This window comes from Colossoma macropomum, unplaced genomic scaffold (genome assembly GCF_904425465.1).
Source record: "Colossoma macropomum unplaced genomic scaffold, Colossoma_macropomum, whole genome shotgun sequence".
Lineage (NCBI taxonomy): Eukaryota > Metazoa > Chordata > Actinopteri > Characiformes > Serrasalmidae > Colossoma > Colossoma macropomum.
The window spans coordinates 34866161-34888890 of NW_023494803.1; the positions used below are offsets into that span (position 1 = coordinate 34866161).

Here is a 22730-nt window from a genome sequence, read left to right on the forward strand (position 1 = left end):
GAAACACCCACATACATGCACACTAGCAAACACATGCCCTAGGGGGCAGTGAGCACACTTGCCTGGAACAGTAGGCAGCCCTATCCACAGTGCCCGGGGAGCAGTTGGTCGATAGGTGCCTTGCTCAATGGCACTTCAGTCATGTCCTGTCGGCTCAGGGGATCGAACCACCTTCTGGTCACAAGGCTGATTCCCTAACCTCCAACCCAGCAGAAAAAGGCACATATAAACACAGCTGGGGAGCAGGCAGGTCACTTCTAGCCATAAGTCTTCTCCCTATGGTACATACACTAACACCCACTATCTCACCCTCAGCCCAACACAAAATAAGACAATCAACACATTCACACATTTAACCTAACAACTGACAACACTTATACAACAAAAACAACAACAAACATCTCTTTTAACAGAGGGAGGTCAAAACACGTGGGGCAACTTTGCATACCACGCCCCAAAAAGCCCCTTCTGAAACATGGAGTGTCTGATGATGCTGGTGAGGATGCCTCATGTGTGCGCTGCCAAAACTCTGCCTTGGCTCAGCCTTTAGCCGTCGTGACCAGCTTCACTTATACCTTCACCAAGCCCAGCGTATCCTTCCTGAGGTCAAGCAGGGCAAAGGCGCTGCTTGGAAATGTAAGCTAAGTATGCACACATCCCAAATGGGTGCAAGCCAAAATTTGTGTACCCAGCTCAAATCCCCCAGACAACAGAGAGCCGTTTCCTTCCCCCCAGGTGAACCCAGCCGTCTGATGCGTCTCCCTCAGTTTGTGGGAACATGTCTAGTCATAGCTGGGATATTGACGAGCACATATCGATAAGTGTGGTGAATCCACTCGTTGCCGCTTGTCGGTGCTATCCCACTTCTGACACCACTGTGGCATCAGTGTAGCAGGAAACACACATTACACAAAACCACCCATCATTTCTGAGATGAGAAGTGCACTTTATTTACACCAGCAGAAAAGGAACATGCACACACAGCCGGGGAACACAGCAGGTCACTTTCAGCCATACGTTTTCTCCTTATGGTAGATACACTAAGCCCCTACTATCTCACTCAACATAACAGAACACAAACAACACGTACACCACATACACTATACTACAAAAACAACAATAGATGTCTCTATTGGGGGGAGGGGGTCATTGCAGCTTTGCATACCACACCCCAGAAGTCCCTTCTGTGAGTAGTACTTTTTTCTGAAGCGAGTTGTATTTGTCAGGATCTGCCTTTTCCTCAGTTCCACTTAAGTCATTCGCATATACTCCTTTTCGGGGTTGTTGGTCTGTTGGTTGAACATTTCAGTTGTTGTGCTGTTTTTCTCTCACCTTCGAGATTTGGCATTTTATTAAGATCAAAATGATATCATTATTAGCAAAATAGCATTTTAACAAACTTTTGTTTCTGTAATGATGCTGTATCTACTGAAGCTCCACGGCGAACTAGTAGTAGTAGCTAGGGACCTTTTTACGTTATTGTTTTTCACTATCACTGTTTTTGACAACTTCTTTTTGCGTCTTGATTTCAGTGAAGCAACGATACTTTAATCCACTCTGCTCCAGCTAAAACAAGATCCGTCTGCTGTTTCACTGATCCGTAAGTCATCTCCGGCGGGAAATGATCCTGCACATGACTTGTAGATCCGCGCAGAAGTGACCCGGATGAAGCAGGGCTTTTTAAGCGGAACTGTAACGTTACTAGCAAAGCTCAATGTGACTTTTCTGAGCTGGTCGCCAAACGTTGCGATTAAAATGTTTCTCACCGCCGTCAATCGTGAGTAGAAGAAATAAAGCTGTCTCTGATGCAGTGTCCTATTAGAAGAGCTCGAGAATGGGCTTTAGCGGTGACTTTCGGTAGAGAAATTGAGAAATGCTAGCCAGCTAGCTAGGTTTGCTAACAGCAGTGGCTGTGAATAGAGATGTAGCTACTCCTTCATCTGAATGTGATGTTTGTATTAGCTAATACTGAAAAACACACTTAACGTTTAAAATTTCCAAAGTGTCTGTCCGTTGTTTTCTGTAGGAACATTTCACGAAATTCCGTAGATAGGTAGCTGTGCTCGCTAAGCTATTTAAAGGGGAAGCCCACCGAGGTTTCAAAAATTCTACGTAACGTTATTTAAATGGTTGAGATGTAAACAAAGTCATTCAGAGTGTTTTAGTGTGTGCTATGCTCTGTTATAGAGAAACTCAGAGAGTCAGAATATAATTGTTCATAGTGGTGGTGTTAAGAACCAGACATCTGAAGAGTTTAATGCTCCTGAAAGCCCCTCATAGAAAGTTGTTATGAAATGTTTATATATAAATTATGCTGGCTGATGTCTGACATAGTGGTCTATGATAGTTTTGGATGAAAATGTGTTTTAATCCATTCCTTTTAAAAAAATCATGGCGGAGGGGCACACACAGGGCACAGTAGTCCCCAAAGAAAACCTATTTTTTCAGATTTACCACTATTTAACCACCATTAACATTACATATAAACCTCAGAACTCTTGTAGGTTTACTGGTGGATTTGGATAGTAAATGAAGTAGCTATATTTGTGTTGTTGACATTATGACCCCAGATTCCTATCACCACCACTGTAAACAAATCTGAGTCTGTAAGTTTCTCTACAGTGAATCTTTGCACATCAAACCACTCTGAATGACTGTTTACATCTCAAGGACTGAATTATTAGTAATTTTTTTTTAAATGGTGGAATTCCCCATTAAGGTAGGTAGATGTCCCTACATTGAGGATAATCATAACCAGCAAAACCCATTATGTGTTTTGTTGGATAAACCTAATAAGAAATGGCAGTGCATGAAATATGTTTCTGGATTCAGGGACATTTTGTGTCCAGGAATGAAATTCATCTGTTCACCTGGAAAAGGAAGAACACAGCAGCTTAAACACCTACATGGATGTAGTGATGCACCATTGCATTCCTGCACAAAATATCCCATAATAATGGCATAAATACAAATATCCAGGGATGCACAGCTTTGCTGACTGACCAAAAGTCGTCGATTCAGATTTGAATTTTTTTTTTTTTTTGTATCTGCACATTTGCACTCAAAAAGCTGCCATGTAGTAAAACCCTTGAGGTTTTTTCATTAGTTTGTCGTAGTTCAGTAATGTTGAAATATAATATCACTCTATTTTAGAGCAGTGGCCTCTTGGGATTTTGTGTTCAGGTTTTTAAAATTGATTTATTCATCAGAACAAAATGAGTATATTATTATTCACTAGTATTATTATCAACACACCACTCATGTTTAGGTTCAGCAGTGCTAAATCTCTCTCTGATTGAATATTTTCTTAGAAAAGGAAAAAAAATTGTTGAGCTAAACACTAACTTGGTACCCAACTCCCTACCGGTTTGCCTTTTATCATTTATTCTTTTCATTGTCATTGACACAATGTCAGTGCTAATATGCTTCTTGTTTTGTTGTTTTTGTTTTTTGGACTATACAGTTGCCAAGAGCAAATCAAAGTAAGTAATCCTTCTACAGTTTCCTTTTCTCTTCTTATACATTTTCATGTAATTTTAGCATCTGTAAGTTTATTATTTACTCCATATTTATATTAATACTGCACAGATTGCATGCATGTAGCCTCATGTTGGTAAAAGAAGGTGGACATTGCATTAAATGTGCTTGTGTGCTGTTGACCTTTCTTTCTTTTAGGACCGTTCTGGTTCAGATGATGAGCGCAGCAGGGACAGGTTACTGCTTCAACACAAAGAGAGGACGACTAAGAGACAAACTGGTCTTGCGAAAGCATGACCCTTTTGGTAAAGTGCTTAAAACCTGTGGTTTTGAAAGGTCATTGCAGGGGGGATTTCTTGCAGCTTGTCATTTAAATGGGACAGTTTCACAATTCCTACTACTTACTTACCACATTGATGCAACAGTGTTGTGTAATCACAGTGCCAGGTGATTTGCTTAAATGTGGAAGTCTGAGCCCCCTTCTCAGAAACAGACTTTCTGGTTTTGAACAGTAACTTTGGCAATAGTTGTTGAAATTAGCCAGATAAGTTTTACAATCATATACAATAAAAAGTGAGGAAACACTCGCTTGTGCAGAGTTTACAGTTGTTCGGATTGTGATTTTTGGGGTTTACTAATGCCGTTTGCTATCCGGTGTCGACCAGAGGAAGGATGGGTTCCCCTTCTGAGTCTTGGTTCCTCTCAAGGTTTCTTCCTCTTGCTCTTAGGGAGTTTTTCATTGCCACTGTCGCATTGGCGACACTCATGGGGACTCGGACCCGGATTTTTGTGTAAAGCTGCTTTGTGACAACGCCTGTTGTAAAAAGCGCTTTATAAATAAACTTTGACTTTGGTAGAGGGCAGCATCGCAGGCACTGAAACAGTTAGATTGGTGACTAGATTGGCAAAATAATCTGTGTGGTATAGAATCTGGCCTCTGTAGAACCAGGATACTTTAACACATACAATATCGAAAACTGAATCAAATCCTAACCTTAGAATCAAAAATCAGATGTATAACTGGAAAAAAAAATGTAATTTACACAGCTGCCCCCTTATTCCAAATGTAGTCAATCGGCCAAGACTTGTCAGGTTCTTGAAATTTGCTTCTTTGCACTAGAGCTAAAAGACTAATTGTAGCTAATAAGCAATGAAAGGCTATGCTATCTAAAATCTTGTTTTGGGTGACAGTTCTGTTGACTACATTTGGAGTAAGAAGAAAATTTTGTAAATTTCTTTGAGACATCCCTTTAATACTCTGATAGTTTGAACCTTCTTTATCATGTAAGACTTTTTGAAGTTATCAAACTAAATCATGTTATTTTAAGGACATATTGATAGACGGTTTATCAATGTCTTTGTTGTGTAAAACTCAAATTAGACTTTTTTAAGTGTATTTCCCATAACATGTATTTCTCACAATTGGAGGTCTGTTATGTGAAAATACCTAATAATTGCATTATTAGTTGTAATATTGAACAATAAACACTAGGACATTAAATTATTAACTAATTATTTATATTCACAGCCTATTAGTGTATAATTGGCAACATTTTATTCCATTTTAGCCTTCGCAAATTAAAGGCAAAAAAAAAACAAATTTGCTAAACAAATTTTCAAAGTCAATTTGCATCCCTTATTTTGAACTAAAGATAATTTCAGTTTTTTTTTGTTTTGTTTTTTTTGGTGGCCAAGAACATGAAGCTCAGAATATTTAAGTTAGTTTCAGCCTGTTTTAACAACCTATTTTAACAGGCAATGCATTTCAGAGATTTTTTGCAGTCAAAATATCATGAATTGGTTCTGAATTTGTGAAAACTGGTTTTGCACTTTTTAGCCTCTAATTAAAATAGTAATTTCATGTTCTCTAGAGCCGTTAGGAATAAAATGTTGCAAATATTACACTAATAAGATTTGAATTAAGTTGATTGGTTCATGCGCAATAACTCAAATACGATCGTGCTGCAACTAATGCTATTATTACTGATCTTCACATAACAGACCTCCAGATATGGCCGTGATGAATAAATAAAGCTTAATGCATACTGAATACACCATTTATAAGTGTCTAACATCTGATCCAATGTGGGCTAAAGCAGAGAAAACCAAGAAAATTGGCAAATAAGTACAGAGAATGTTGGATGTTGGTACTGTAGAATTACTGTCATGCTTTCATTGCTCTTGTAGTTAGCACTAGTCATTGTGGAGTGAATCATAGCCGTGTAAGGTAGAGTGCTCAAAAAACACTCAAGTTGTAACAAATTAGATTAAATCATTGCATGTGGTGACCAGAATTTATCATGGTTGTCTCTAGCTTTTCAAAGGTTCCTCCCTTGGCCTGTTTCTTGTTATATTCCTTTTCTTCTCTCTGCCCTGTTTATGCATATCGATCATTTTTAGTTAGAAACAGCCTCCTGTAGTCTCTTTTCCCATGTCACAAATGCCAGAGACCTGAATACGTCTGATAGCATGGAGTACATCATTCCCCCACGGTTCCTTTCTACCTTTGACAGCCACTACAGTGTTGAGAGATGTTTTGTTTCACACACTTTAACTTTGTGAATCTCTGTGCCTGTTTGACATGAAAGAAAATACTCCCACTTGATTTTGATGTTAAGTCGTTGGTTTTGCGCGCCGTATGTTTCCCTTTGGGACTTGACACATTCCATGTGAGACTCAAGTAGAGAACTCAGTTTCAGTGAGACATCCCAGTTTCTGGCTAATTAGAACTCAGCAGAGCTGCTTAGATGAGCCAGTTGCAAGGAATGAGGCCCTGGCTTTGTTTTTGTGATCCACGTCAGGTCCAAAGAGATTTCTGACCATTGTTTAGGCCTTTTTTTTTTCTTTTGTGATGTCTGTATTTAAAGTTTAAAAATAAAAACTCAACTTGTCATTTTCATGTAATTGCTATCACATGCAAATGTTGCAATATCTCCTTATATTTTTTCTGTTTTCCCACCCACAGTGAATAAGCATGTTCTTTTCTTTGAGAAGAAGAAGATCCGCTCTATCTGAGCACGGACCAGACTTGAACTGATGATACGGACACTGGGAGAAGTTCAGGCTCTTTTTGTACTTAAACATGCAGCTTGTATGCATTGTTTAAGGTTGTTGCCAAGGACCGGATATATGAGTAAGAGCTCAAGGAAGCTGACCAACGTCAGACATATCAAACGGCTCACAATACCATCAAGAATGACGAGAAGTCCCACTGGAACCAGAGGATGTCTGTCCATCTATGATTATTATTTACAGAGAAAGAATCCTGCAGTGGTCGGCGTTTAGTTTTAAGTTGAGAAAATGTCTGTCTTATAAGTTCCAGCGTCACAGTAATATTTAAAAACTTTTGATTTGTATTGTTGAAGTTTTGCTAAAATACAAGAAGTATATCGTATTAGACGTAAGTAATGTCTTTTTATTTAAACACATTAAAGCAGTTAAACATGAGGCCATTAAGAGCCCTCAGCTTCATTCATATGAAAAGATGTTCCTGTATTAACATTAACAAAAAGAATTATTAATAATTTTCATTAATTACTTTGTTTAATAACACATGCAGTCCCTTGCAAAAGTATTTTACTACCTTTTGTATACTTTTGTCAAACCTCAGATCAGACCAAGCTGAGAAGTGAGTCCCAAAAGTGCTGAAAACCGCATTAAATGCTTGCTCTGTTGTCTCCGTTGTTAAGGTAACTTGGACACCGCAAATCATGTCCACCCAAACTCAAGGACCCTAAATAGCATTGTTTAGGCAAAGAAGGTAAATATAATATCACAGGGTTTCCATGTGAGCTCTTTCTTCCTTAGTAATCATGATGTGGAAGCTGCTTTATTCTACCCATGCACTGTCTAACAGAGCCTGCTTCCAATTACAGCATCTAAACAAGAACTAGTCATAAGAGAAGCTTAAAGTTATGATGTGTGATGCAAAGCCATCCCTGTCTCTGACCCTTGAAACAGTCCATATAGTGTGCCACGGTGATGGCAACACAGCATAACTAGACTACTAAAACCCTTAGGGCCAGTTTCCCTGACCCAGATTAAGCCTAAGCCTAAACTAAAAAGAATTTTCAATGGTGATTCACTGTTGGCACATCAGTTTAGTCCAAGACTAGGATTAATCCATGTCTGAGAAACCAGCCCTTAATGTTTAACCAAAAGCAGGATAAGATTTATTGCAGCGACTTAAAAATTAACAAAAGGAATGTCTAGTTTGTTAAATTTTACTGTGCAAACCTTAATTGTGAGTTTGTAATATAACTGTTATTTGTAATGCACCAAAAAATGCTGGCCTGACCTGCCCAGTCTTGAAAACCTCATGACTACAGTTTACTCAAAGCTTTTATTGAAGGGAAAAGAATTACTGGCATATCAGACATAAAACTGCCAGTGTTGTGGTTGAGGTGAATGTTTACTCCTATAGTGCTGAAATAGTGAATGGTCTCAAAATAACTCTGTTGGCAGGTCCTTCTTAAATGGATAAGATGTTTGAGTGCCGGTTGTCTGCACAGACATAGCAGCGATGAGGTTGGCTCTCCTGGCCATCTCCTCCAAGGGCATCGTGGGATAGTGGGCAATATAGAATGCCAGTGCACCAATGAAGCTGTCACCAGCACCCTGTAACAGAGAAATTTAGATGTAGTAGTGAGCTTCAAAACGATGTTCATTACGCAGGTGTGTCTGTCTGTCTGTCCATCTATCCAATCAAATCTCAAACAAGGAATAATTTACGAAACAATCAATCAAAAATCCACTTGCATAAGGAACAGGAGAGTCAAAGGGAAAAAAAGTGGAAAAAAAATTTAGTTTCCAAAACTGGAGTTAAAAAAACAATTAAAGGATAAAGAGAAAATGGGACTCCTAACAAGTGTATAAGGTCTGGTAGACACCAAAACTGTCTCCATCAGATAAGCAGCACTTAAAGCTTTCATCTTTGAGAGAGAGGAGAAAATCAAGCTGCTTCAGATCTGAAAAAAAGTTTTCTGGAGTGATGTGTCTACATTTGTAATTTGGGAGTACTTGGAATGTGGGAAGCAGAAAATGCAACCAACTTCTAAGACTAAACTTTGGAGGTGTGGAAGAATATCCCTGCAGCTTTCTTCGAAAAACTGAAACCAAGTCTGCTGAAGAGAATGGAAGTGTAATAAAGTTAAAGAATGAATAGACTAAACACTGAACAATGTTCTATTTAATTGTTGAGGTAATTGTCTGTTGCATATATATGTTTTTTCTGATGCTGAAAAAAGTAACTGGCCGTTTTGACTGAAAAAATACACAAATGGTGGCCTCTGGCTTTTGCAGTACTGTATCAATGTATTTCAATTTTTATTGTTTGTTTTTTTTTTTGTAAAAGAATGAACTTCATCTAGTCTGACAGCAGCAGTTGGTTCTGAGCTCATGAACAACAGTAAAAATATGCATGAACTACGCAATCACAAAAGTTCTGGTCTAACGTCTATCCTGGATGGATGTGTCATATAGAATTAGCGTTATCACTCAGCTCTGGATGGTAGTTCTGGTGATGACAGGCGTGTATATGACTACACTGAGTCATATATGCTTGTCTGGCTCAGTGCTGGGCAGCGTGAGTAAGTCATAAGCAGTGCTGACTTGGGGACAGGTCACACGGGTCAGTGTTAACAAGAGGGGCTTCGGGGTACCCTTAACCTCTCTATTACTGGAGAAGCGTTGCCCTCGGCTTGACCCTTTCCAAGAAGTTAGATTTGGTGGCTTTGAGCAAATCTTCCTGCTTGGACTGACAATATCACATTTTTAGGAAAAGGTTCTGTTCATGCTTCTTCAAACATTCTCCAGTTTTGCATAAGTCATAAAATTCTTTTACTGTTTCTTTGTGATGGTGTTTATCTTTTATCAAGCAGTTCACGGATAAAATTATCCCACATCTTAAAATAATCTACATAAACAAGTATAAAACAATACAAACTTTGCATTATGAATGTGTAAAACAGTGCACCCCTCCTCCATGCATACATGGATGGATTCAGGAATATTCCATTGTGTGTGCAGAAGTATGCCTGGGGGGTAAGGAACGGGGGGGTCCAGATGGGAAAGCATTGAGGAATGTGGTAATTTACTGAGATCTGACCACAGATGACTCTGCCACCGGTTCTCACGAGCTTGCCTGATTACTCATGGCTTTGGCTCTTCCCTTGTCCCTCAGCTTTGCTGCACACCTTCAGCGATTGCTTCATCAGCCTTCCTCCTCCATGCTCAACTCCTAGCAGTCAAAACTGTTTAAACTCCCCTCAGTATGATCATTAAAGCAAGTCACATCAGCAAATAATCCGTTCCAAAGCAATCACTTTCAGCTCTCATCTGATTTATTGTTAGTCTCTATTGAGGCTGTTTGCTTGGAGAAGTTGTGCAGATAGTTGAAGCTAAAAGTGTGGCACGGTTACAGACTGGCTCTGGAAAATTTCACACTTGTCTGGTAAAAACTCCACCCTGTATGACCAAAGAGTTTAAAACCTCACCCATCATGTTAATTCTGGTAATACCCACACAACTAGAATAATAACAGAAAAACAACAAGAATAGGAACAAAGACGTCACAAAGAAGGAATACATCCTTCTTTCACTTCAACCCTTGGAACTTGCCAGCAATAAAAGCATGGCCATATAATTTCTCAGCTGTAGCTCTTTGAAACAAGCAGAGAAATTCTGAACATGCAGCTTTTCAACTTTTAATAGATACGAAATTGCTGTTTGTAAGGAGAAGATATTTTAATATGATTTGGATCTGACGCAGTTCTGTGCAAAGAGACCAGAAAACACATTTAACACAAAAGCACACAGCGCAGAGGCCTGAACAACTAAACATAAAATCAAACATCAAGAAAAAAAATCTGCAGGGAAATTTTCCCACATCTAAGTTCAGTCTTAGAAGTTGGTTACATTTTCTGATTTGTCAGTTTCCTTTTCTCAGTTAGTGCTTCTTGACAGTTACACATCCTTTCAGACCAGTAGTACTGAGTTATCTTCTCAAATGTGGATTTCTTAGATCTGAGGCAAGAGTGGAGCTTGATTTTCTCCTCTCTCTCAAAGATGAAAGCTTTAAGTGCTGTTTATCTGACAGTTCTGGTGGTCTCCCAGGTCTTGCACGGTTTTCTCTGTATCTTTTTGTTTTTTTCTACTCCAGTTTTAGAAACTCCTGTTTTTTCACTTAATTTCCTTTAACTTTCCTTTAACTTATGCAAGTGGATTATCTTATGTCTAATGAGTAACTTGTACTGAATGGTAGTTTTGGAAAAAGGTAATAAGTGCAGTCAATTCCTCAAATCCTGTTGATACAGAATGTAATTTGAACGTAAAGGTAATGAACTATGTAACTAATGAAGTATAATCACATTTAAATAGCATAGCAAAAAAATGACTGTAATAACTTTCAACTTCTAAAAGTAACAAGAAAGTAATTTCACAAGAGAAAGTTAATAATAATGATAAAAGAACATTCACACATCACACAGCTCCATAATGTATTTCTCCCTGCGGTAAATATACAGTGCTAGTCTTCTTCAGTGACAGTAAGACTGGCCTTATGTCTGATGCTCAGCAGTGCTGACAGCCTCTGCCCCTCCTAGCCCTACTGCAGCCGTCCTACACGCACGCTTGTGAAGGTTAGATTGAGCTGCCTGTCTATCAACTGACAAAAGTATTAGCACTGGCCAATCAGAGAGCATGACCTGGTTCACTTTCTAGTCCTCCAACTCAATGTAAACTTTGGCTAAGCTGCAGGACATGTGTGTACTGTATGAGGAAGGCTGTAAGCAGACGTCCATGAGATGTTCTGTACTCTTACATTATAGCGCATTACACAATGTCAAGATTTTCTAATGTACAAAACACTCTGCAACAAGTTTTACACAGTGTCTGATTGGTCAAGGCAGTCTAGAAGCTGCCACTTGCTAATCTCCATAAAATAAAACACAAAATAACTTTACAGGATGTAAAGGATTTAATGTAAATTTAAAAGATTTTACTCCAAGCAATTTTGGACAGCTTGGAGTTTGCTGGACATCCCATTCCAAAACTATGGGCATTACTAAAACCATGGGCAACCATGCGGCTATAACACTCCTCTGGGGAAGTTTTCCACAAGATTTTGGAGAGTGTCTGTGGGAATTTGTACTCATTCAGTCAAAAGAGCATTTGTGAGGTCAGACACTGATGTTGGACGAGAAGGTCTGGCTCGCAATCAACGTTTCAGTTCATCCCACGGGAGTTCAGTGGGTTTGAGGTCAGGGCTCTGTGTAGGCTTTTGGAGTTCCTCCATGCTAGACTTGTCAAACCATGTCTTTATGGAGCTGGCTGTGTGCACAGGGACACAGTCATGCTGAGACAGGACTCCCCAACCTGCTGCCACAAAGTTGGGAGCATATAATTGTCTAAAATATCTCTGAACGCTGTAGCATTAACGTTACCCTTCACTGGAACTAAGGGGCCCAAACCTTGACAAACAGCCCCAGACCATTATCCCTCCTCCACCAAACTTTATCATTCTCTCTAAGCATTCCAGCAGATAGCGCTCTCCTGGGATCCGCCAAACCCAGATTAATTTATCAGACTGCCAGATAGTGAAGGCTGATTCATCACTCCAGAGAACGTTTCCACTGCTTCAGTGCTGGCATGCTTTCCACCACTTCAGCCAATGCTTGGCAATTTGTGTAGTGATCTTAGGCTTGTCTGCAGCTGCTCGGCCATCATGAAGTTCCCAATGTACAAATCTGCTAGCAGTGGGTGTGGCTGAAACATCTGAACACTTTAATTAGGAAGGGTGTTCGCATACTTTGGACCGGGAAGTAAATGTTGTTAATCGGATAAGATTGCATTAGATTACTTCCTTCCTTGCTCAATACTTTTATTATCTAATTTTGTCTAACACTTCAAAAAATCAAGGTTCCTAACTTGTTTGCATGTACGGTTCTAGGAAAAACGTGTAGCTATAATTAAATCGTGCAAAGGCACTTAGATTATGTAGTTTTGTAGCTGTTCCAAAAATGAAGCTAAAATGAAAAGGAGGCCTGAGTTTTTTCTTCTTTTATATATTTTTTTTTAATTAATAGTTGTAACTTTTTATTGTGCGTTTATTTTCTGATGTGTGTTTAGAGACCTCTTATTATTTATTATGACTTCATTAAATTTATTTGTATTTACTTTCTGTGTATTTTATTACTTTGTGGCATTTGTCTAAAAAAGTGCTATACAAATAAAAACGTACTAATTGGTATAGAACCATTCCATTACGCTGAGGTTCTTTAAACTTTCAAAAGGTTCTTTAGAAATATGAGATCTTTAAAGAACTGTCCATTTAAATATTCTTTTGGGAACCAGAAGTGGTTCTTCTATGGCTTTCATGTTTGTATGTGCTGTGTTTTTATAAACTTGTTAACTCTGCTGCATAACACTGACATAATCACGTCATAAAAATGTCATGGATATGCTGTCATGAGTAATACAACAGTGTCATGGAACCATTACCACAAACGACATCATAATGTTTCTTGTTATGAAAGCTATCTAGAGCACACAGCAAAAGTTAGCATTTGACATAAGCTGTTGTACCATCAAACATTGACATACTTCACCAAAATGACCAGTAATTGTGACACGACACTGTTATATTACTGAGTATTATCTGGCATGAAAACTCATGACAACATATGACATCTGCTATTACAAGTTTATGGCATGGTTATGTGAATGTTAAGTAGCAGAGTTGATGTAAAGCATCACTTCTTGCTTTTTTGTGCTTTGAGCTACATTATAATGAAAGATGATAAACAAAAAAAAAGTTTTTAGTATAAATTTAAAGCACTGAAAAGACCAGCACAAATAATGCATTTAAATCACTGATTTAGCCTTTCAAGTTTTGTCCCAGTAAGAATGGAGAAGTGTATGTGACGGGTGGGGTAATGTTCAATAGGAGACACTAACTTCAGTGATATATTTAGTGCCCAATAAAAGGTGAGGGACTTCTATTTGACAGTGTCTTATCAAGCTTTACTGAGAAATCCTGCTTTGTGGGGAGTTTGCGGCCTGTAAACAATGGTGCCTGATGGAAACTAAGTGGGAGAGAGTCTTTGTAAAGGAATACCACAAACTGCAGCTGGGTTTACTGGTTGTCTTTTCCCTCAGTCTCTTTATAGCGATGGGAAAAGTCCTCCCCTGTAGGGAGAGTTTGAGTGGACAGCTTGCATCACCATGACACGTTGCTGAGTGATGTATTTTTTCCCATGTAAGCCAATGCTGCTGGCTTCCCCTCCATGTGTCTCATTTCCAGTCTGCCCCTGTGATGACATCACTCTCCTCACGTCAGCGGGAGGTGAGCGGTGTTTTCCGGTAAAGTCCCCGCCCTGCTGACGGCCTTTGTGGTGGGTCCTCTGCTGTCCCCCCCTCGTTGGACTGAGGCCTTTCTGATTTTGATTGTCTGGACCCACTCGGAGCTGTGTTGTCTGGCAGGGCAGGAGCTCAGCCCACCCACGGTCCAGCTGGGTGTGTGTGCATGTACAGTGGATAGCAGAGGCACGTTTAGTCTGCAGACTCACATTTATACACACTGGATGACTTTCTCTCACACCCACAGGCTGGACAAATGCTGAATGCAGGCCTGCATTCAATTTAAGACTGAGAAGCAGAGCCTGAGGAAGGGGTGCTCAACTGGCGGCCAGCAGTCTGGACACAGACCCAAACAAGCTTTTATCCACCAAGCAACACCATGTATTCTAGTAACCAGGGCCAAAAGGCCACACGCTGGCGGAGACTTGAGGACCAAGCCTTGACAGACAGACTGCAAATAATGTATTTCCATTGTGTAGGCCTGCATGTGCCAGCGCACAAAGTTTGTATGCAGCAGGCGCAGCCAAAGCCAATTATAAAATCAAGCTAAAGCTGTAAAAACGTCTGGTTTGTTGGACACGGATTAACTAACAGAAGTTGCAGTTATCTTAGCGGTGAGAAAAACATGTTGTAATTTGATATTAGTTATTTGTCACTCACTGCTCATTAAAACAAGTCAAGAAATTCTGAAAGGAGCATGGATTCTAATCTTTCAATCGAATTTATGTTGAAAATGAAAGGAGATATTTTATTATGCTTTTGCATACAGTAAGGGTGGGAATCTCTAGGAACCTTACGATTCGATTCGATTCGATTCAGAGGGCTGCGATGCGATTATAAAACGATTATCAATGCATCTTTTTTTCTATATAGCATTTATATTTTCTCACTGTGTGAGCTCAAGTTTTGAGTTCAAGTTTCAAGTTTATTTGTCATTTGCACAGCATGTCAGGACATTTATGCATTGAAATGCTTGTGATGAGGCTCAGCTAATCGCTCTACAGAAAGTAAATAAGTAAAAATAAAAATACAAGAAAAACCAACCGAAATATATTAAATATACACAAAATATACACAGAATATATACAGAATGTAGAGACAATATACATTTTAAAGTGACTAAGTAACTCAGAGTTATTGTTATTTAAAGTAACTTTTAAAGCAAAGTATCTGTAATGATCCATAATGAATTTACTTCCAGTATCTTTTATTAATAAATTAAATGGAAGTGATGTGGCAGGTGAACTAGAAGGCTCTCATTCACTGCTCTTGTTTGGAGCACGAGAAGCTGCTGCCACTCATCTGCGATAAAATGCGCAGTTACGGTGAAATAAGATCCAGTGGTGATGGATGACCACGCAGCACACGTTACAGCTATTCTACCCGTTTCTTTAGTGATTTTATAACTTCGGTTTTGGTCTCGTCGTAGAGACGGGGTCGCTGTGTCAGTAAGGTATGTTTGAGACGGGTCGTGTGCAACATAGCGCAAAAGCCCTGTTTCGCAACGACTGAGAACCCGCCGTGCGGACTGCAGGTCACAAAGCAACGATGCGTTATTCGCATTTATAAGCAGCGCAGTTGGTTTCCTGGTACGTTAAATCTGCAACGAGAGACTGTCAAACACTAAAACGTGGCGAAGCTGAAGTCGCTTCTCTTTCGAATTGTCCCATTCCACCTTAAATGGTGCCGCACTTACATTCGGCGCGTCAGTTAGAATTTAAGGTGGAACGGAAAAATTCGAACAAGAAGCTGGAGAACAAGAAGCGACTTCAGCCTCGTAAAACAGTCGAACGCTGAGAGACATTTAACTGATCTACTGAGGAAGGGTTTTCTGGCGGAGATGGGAGGAAAGCGGCTGTAGGCGAAGCTTAAAGCACAGCGAAGTAAATCTGCGTTTTCGTTTATATTGTTTAGTCTATACTAGGACATTATCACACACTGAGACATACTGGACATTAAATGTTGCGGCTCCCAAGGTGGTTTGATTTTTGTTGAAAGGACAAAATGGCTCTTCTTATCATTTGTGTTGTGACTCCTGACCTAACCTGGCTTTAGTGCAGAGGGAGCCGGTCGGATTTCTCACTCATCCAGTAGTGTTTTTGTTGTGTGCCGCCACAGACTGTCCGGGCGCTGCACTTACCTACTTCCAAGTTCCGCCTTTTGCGTTCCGTCAACGTTACGTTATAAATTAAATATTTAGAAAATCGATTTTTGACATTTATGGATCGATTCAGAATCGTTCACATCCGCATCGCGATGCATCTAAGAATCGATTTTTTCCCGCACCCCTAGCATAGTCTTGTTTTGTGGAAAGACAAAGTATTCTTTACATTTTTGCCAAGTTTCTGTCATTGCTTAACATCGAAACAAGTCAGAACTCGAATTACAGAACGTTAATCAAAATGGAAATGTAATTCGCTGCATTACAGTACTGTGCAAAAGTCAGAAGCCACCCTTTATTTATTTAATTTCCAGTCAAGATAGCCAATAAATACATGTTATTCATTTTTCAGCACCAGGAAAACACATATCAATCACTAAATATAATATCACTTTTTTAGTGTCCACCATTGCCTTTATTACAGCTTCAGTTCTTTTCAGGAGACTTGCTTTCAGTTTTTCAGGGATATTTTTCCACACCTCCAAAGTTCAGTCATAGAAGTCGGTTGCATTTTCTGCTTCTCACGCTCCCAAATAATCCCAAATACATTGAATGACGTTGAGGTCTGGACTCTGGGGTGGCCAGTCCATTTTTCTGAGAACACTTTTGCCTTCAAATGTTCATTTTTGGTCTATTGTCATTTTTAATATTACGGCTTTCTGAGCGCTGAGATGTCGTCTCACAGTGGAAGATGGACAGAAACACCTGTGGATTTTTTTCAGATCTGAAACAAGAGTGGAGCTTTTTTTCTCCTCTCTCTCAAAGATGAAAGCTTCTGCACTGTTTATCTGCTGATGGTGGTCTGCCAGGGCTTGTACGGTTGTTAGCAGTGCCATTTTCTCTGTATTGTTCAGTAATTTTTAGAACTCCAGGTCTAACTTATGGCTTTCCAGTGTTTTTCCTTTGACCCTCCCCTTCCTTATGTGAGTGAATTATCTTATATCTAATCTTTTTAGAAAGATCTCCTGAAAAATGAATAACTTGGTACTTGGTGGCTACTTTGACTGAAAATTAAATAAATGAAGGATGGTCTCTGACTTTTGCACAGGACTGTATGTAAGTACATTCAAACAGTATAGCAAAACAATGCTCTCAACTCTTGAGTGTCAAGACCAGATTGTAATGCCAGTGGGGATACATTATCCTTTTAAATGAATCTACCTCAATTTTAAGGAAAGTAGCTACAGTCCACTCTTAAAAATAAAGGTAACAGACAGGGTTCTTCACATGATGCCGCAGAAGAACCACATTTTGGTTCCCTAAAAGGCCTTTCAATGGATGGTTCCTTGATGAACCAGTTTAGTAAATGAGAAGTGAGTGTGAAGAATATCCTTGTAATGTGGAGGTTCTAGGAAGAACCCTTAAATTGCTATAGAATCACATCATGTGAAGGTTCTTTAAGGCTTTAAAAGATTTCTCACAATCACAAATCAAACATGGTTCTTTAGGGAATCAAAAGTGGTTCTTCTATGGCATCACTCAAAGAACCTTTTGTTACTGTATAAATATCTCCTCCAAGATGGCAGTTCTCACAGTGATACAAATGAGTAGAGTGTCGAGAACATTTTTTATGCTCTGCAGGCGTCTGGACCTTTCACTGTTTGTAAAATGGATGAGTGGGACTTTACACATTTGACTTTTTTTCATGTAGTGCCATGCCACAAGGCTTTTGATCACACAGCGGGAGATTGGCTTACGCGCAAGTGAGAAGCAGCTGATGCTTTTAACTTGAGACCGCTCACTATTCAGTATACAGATTCTATTATGCTTAGCAGGGAACAGCGGAGTAGTGATTAATCCAACACGCTGCGAGCGGATAATATTTCAGAAGTGTGCGAGTCCCTCTCAGAAACGGTTTTTGCATCTGCGAACCTTAGTGCTGCGACCCGGCAATTGTTGCGATGTGAAATAGCTGTGCTGCAACACAAGAAAACCTGAGTCACAGTTTTGAAAATCACGGGTCATTCCACGCAATACCAACAAAAAAGGATGAGATCACTGAGAAACTGCTCAGCAGCGAAGAATGAGACAGATTTAAGCACATAGCATTCTTTCAGTGACATGGCAGAATACGCTGGATGAAGGCTGAGGCATAGACAACGGCGGTATGTTTTGTGACTCATGGTACAGTTGCCTTGGCTAAACTTTAACCTACTGTATTTTAACACTGTCCCACACAGAGCAAAGACAGTTACACATAAATGCAGCTAGACTGACACCACTGAGTACCGACGATAGCCTCAGTGACCTGTTCATTCAACGGGTCATCTGAGCGGAAGCGGAAAAGTAGACGTCGCTGGAGTTTTCTTCTTTAAAAAAACGTGTGCGAGTCCTTAAAAATATACAGACAGAAACATGTCTTGGTCTTGTCTCGCTGTTCAGATAAAATCTGGCATTCGCCCACTCATGTTTTTTTAACAGCTGGGGGAAAACAGGGCTTACTGGAAGAGGGATCAGGGCATCCAAAAGAGTTAAACAACTCAGGATTTATGGGTCATGAAAGTGTGCGGGAGCAGGCCCACAGCGCTGTGGAAACCACAGCCAGGCAGCCGGCCGCTGACTGGAGCAATGCTGAGGGGTGAGTCACCGGGGACGGGGGGGCCATTTCACCCCCAACAGGACTGCAGTTCATATGCTGTTTGGGTGTTTGGATGATAAAGCTTGCGTGTTTGAATGTTTACGCAGATGAAAGAGATAAAGCCCTATTAAAGGGTAAATACCCGAATGTTTATTTGTGTCTGTGTGATAAAGAGAGAGGAACTTAGGAGAGAAGCTGCAGAGCATTGCTGTTAGGGCAAAGAATTGCGGTCACCAATCAAAGCATAATGACATACATTTACGCCTCATTCAGCACCCGCTGTTTTAGAGTTTACATTACAGTGTTATGGATACAGAGCAGCATAATAACAACATGCACTTAAGCTACTGTCCCATCTGACAGGTCCGACAAGATGATTCAAGCCAGGCTGGGCCAAATGGTAAACTAGTTAGAAGCTTTTGAATTGTGAGGTAAATTGTTATTAAAGCAATATTCTGTGATAAGTTGAACAATGCCTTTTATATGGAACTCCAAATTACCCCCTCCTCCACTGAGCTGCAATATAATCTACTGCTTGATTAAAGTGTCATTATAGCTTTCAAACAATAGTAATTCTTATGATGCGCAATGCATCTGCCCTGATTTTGTGCATTGCTGCAAATCCCAATCTTATGATATCAAAACCTATAAAACTATAAACCTATTAACCAATAAATAAAATAATATTAAAAAAATACTAAATGTTTTGGGATACATACTGTACCGAGCTGAGAGCATGTGGGATGTACACTGGTAAACAAAAGTCAGAGGCCACCCTTATCAAGTACAAGTTTATTTTTAGCTACAGGAAAAAGCAGAAGACACACTTATCAGGCATAACATTATGACGTCCTTGTTTCTTGTCCATTTTATCAGCTCCACTTACTATATAGGTGCACTTTGTAGTTCTACAATTACAGACTGTAGTCCATCTGTTTCTCTGCATACTTTGTTAGCCCCCTTTTACCCTGTTCTTCAGTGGTCAGGACCCCCATGGACCACCACAGAGCAGGTAGTATTTGGGTGGTGGATCATTTTCAGCACTGCAGTAACACTGACGTGGTGGTGGTGTGGGTTGCGCTGTTCTGAGCGGATCAGACACAGCAGTGCTGCTGGAGTTTTTAAACACCTCAGTGTTGCTGCTGGACTGAGAATAGTCCACCAACCAAAAATATCCAGTCACCAGCGTCCTGTGGGCAGCGTCCTGTGACCAGCGTCCTGTGACCACTGATGAAGGACCAGAGGATGACCAACACAAACTGCGCAGCAGCGGATGAGCTTTCGTCTTTGACTTTACATCTACAAGGTGGACTGACAAGGTAGGAGTGTCTAATAGAGTGGACAGTGAGTGGACACAGTGTTTAAAAACTCCAGCAGCACTGCTGTGTCTGATCCACTCGTACCAGCACAACACACATGAACACACCACCACCACGTCAGTGTTACTGCAGTGCTGAGAATGATCCACCACCCAAATAGTACCTGCTCTGTGAGGGTCCACTGAAGACCAGGGAAGAACAGGGTAAAAGTATGCAGAGAAACAGATGGACTACAGTCTGTAACTGTAGAACTACAAAGTGAACCTATATAGTAAGTGGAGCTGATAAAATGGACAATGAGCATAGAAACAAGGAGGTGGTCATAATGTTATGCCTGATCGGTGTATATCTAACAGAAAAATACAATGAAGCCTCAACAACTAAATACTACATGAATTGTTTCAGTATTTAATGTGTCCACTCTTTACCTTTATTACTGCTTCCAATCTTTTCAGGATACTTGTTTTCAGTTTCTCAAAGAAATCTGCAGGGATATTTTTCCACACCTCCGAAGTTCAGTCTTAGAAGTTGGTTGCATTTTCTGCTTCTCATGATCCAAATGATCTCAAACACATTCCATGATGTTGAGGTCTGGACTCCGAGGTGGTCCAGTTATTCTGAGAACATCAGCAGCTTCTTTGTTTGGTTTGATTTTCTTTTTTTGTCTCTTTCCTTTTTTCAGTAAGAGCTTCTTGACAGCTACACATCCTTTCAGACCCATAGCGCTGAGTTGTTTTTCCACAGTGGAAGGATGGACAGAAATTTTTCAGATCTGAAGTTTTTAATTATTTTATTTTGATCTTCAGTTTTGGAAGCTCCTGGGTTTTTTTTTGGCTTATTTTCCTTTGAACTTCACCTTCTGTATGCAAGTGGATTAACTTATATGCAATCCTTGCAAAAAAGAAATAACTTGTACCTAATGACTGTGTTGACTGGAAATTAAAGGAAGTGTGGTCTCTTATTTTGGAATAGTCCTGCAGTTTATATTGTTGAAAAGAGGCACTTAGAGGCATTCGGTCTCATCTGCTGATCTCCAGAAGTGTTCTCTCATGCCTGCAGAAAAGATGTGCCTTTCACACTGAACAGTGGTTGATAAATAAAAAGTTGTGAATCTTCTGGCTCTCCTTCTGTGATGTGCAGTGCCAGAGGACTGAAGAGTCCTTACATTTTATATGGTGATGGTAATAAAAATAGAGATGCTACAAATGATCAAATGCTAATGTTTAAACAAACTGGAGCAAGAGGGTGAAATGAGTTTATTACTGACATAATGCAGCATTTGAACTTTAAAGTGAAAGTGAGTTGGAGTGCAGTTTGTGATCCAGACCTAATCATCCAACATCGGTACCTGATCTCACTAACGCTCTCATGGTTGATAGTATAACAGAACTACACTGATTGTCTTTCCCATTTCCCCTCTACTTTGTGATTGGAGGATCACTGCTGGTGGAGTAGCGGAAGTGAATACCCAGAGATGGTCTTGAGTCAATTCAAATGAGTGAAGTCTCAAGACTTGGAAGAGAAATTTAGTTTTTTAGGTTTTCGTTAGTGACTGTCAGGTTCGACATGACTTAAAATAACAAGCTTTTCGTTAGGATTAGAAAAACCTTCAGTCTGACAGAGCTGAAGTTCCTACATGAGCCGTGTCGCAAAGCTAAGGATGCAGCCGAGGAAGGCTGCAATTCTCAGACATTACGTCACTGAAGGGTGTGTAAAGTTCACTTAACACCTAAAATTTTTAAACATAAGATTTAAATGTGTCGTGTTGCTTACATCAGTAAGTTGTGACGCGTCAGTACAGGCTGTTCGGGTCGCCTTAAGTGTGCGTGAGTGAACACAATGAAGAGAAGCCTTTGTACACCAATGCTAGAAAGAGCTCTCCTGCCTCGACAGCTTTGAGACGCGGCTATGCAGTAAATGCGTTGTTTAAAAGAAAGAAGCAAAACAACGGTTGACTAGTCTGTAGACTTTTGTATAACAAAAATGCAGTCAATGCTAATGAATCGTAAATATTAAACATGTTCAAAATTTCATACTCATTATTAGGGGTGCGGAAAAAATCGATTCTTAGATGCATCGCGATGCAGATGTGAACGATTCTGAATCGATTCATAAATGTCAAAAATCGATTTTCTAAATATTTAATTTATAAAGTAACGTTGACGGAACGCAAAAGGCGGAACTTGGAAGTGCGGAAGTGCAGCGCCCGGACAGTCTGTGGCGGCACATAACAAAAACACAAGTGGATGAGTGAGAAATCCGACCGGCTCCCTCTGCACTAAAGCCAGGTTAGGTCAGGAGTCACAACACAAATGATAAGAAGAGCCATTTTGACCTTTCAACAAAATCAAACCACCTCGGGAGCCGCAACATTTAATGTCCAGTATGTCTCAGTGTGTGATAATGTCCTAGTATAGACTAAATAATATAAACGAGAGCGCAGATTTACTTTTCTCTGCTTTAAGCTTCGCCTACAGCCGCTTTCCTCCCATCTCCGCCAGAAAACCCTTCCTCAGTAGATCAGTTAAATGTCTCTCAGCGTTCGACTGTTTTACGAGGCTGAAGTCGCTTCTTATTCTCCAGCTTCTTGTTCGAATTTTTCCGTTCCACCTTAAATTCTAACATTTAAGGTGGAACGGGACAATTCGAAAGAGAAGCGACTTCAGCTTCGCCACTTTTTAGTGTTTGACAGTCACTCGTTGCAGATTTAACGGAAACCAACTGCGCTGCTTATAAATGCGAATAATGCATCGCTGCTTTGTGACCTGCAGTCCGCACGGCGGGTCTCAGTCATTGTGAAACAGGGCTTTTGCGCTATGCTGCACACGACCCGTCTCAA

At 40.0% G+C, this 22730-nt stretch overlaps 2 protein-coding genes across 12 annotated transcripts in view; one reads left to right on the forward strand and one right to left on the reverse strand.

Moving 5' to 3' along the window:
* The first annotated feature begins 1664 nt into the window (after positions 1-1664).
* On the forward strand, positions 1665-7830 carry mrpl33 (mitochondrial ribosomal protein L33). The gene is made up of 4 exons (XM_036593637.1): positions 1665-1777; positions 3464-3482; positions 3676-3782; positions 6443-7830. Exons 1-4 carry the CDS (start codon positions 1666-1668, stop codon positions 6490-6492), a joined length of 288 nt encoding a protein of 95 aa, XP_036449530.1. The 5' UTR covers position 1665; the 3' UTR covers positions 6493-7830.
* Positions 7831-7836: 6 nt separating this feature from the next.
* rbks (ribokinase) overlaps positions 7837-22730 on the reverse strand; it is a 43432-nt gene continuing 28538 nt past the window's right edge. For all 11 annotated transcript variants that reach the window (XM_036593631.1, XM_036593627.1, XM_036593635.1 and 8 more), the window contains one exon: positions 7837-8094. In XM_036593631.1, coding sequence (XP_036449524.1) covers positions 7921-8094 — 174 coding nt within the window. In that variant the 3' untranslated portion in view covers positions 7837-7920. The remainder of the gene's footprint in view (positions 8095-22730) is intronic.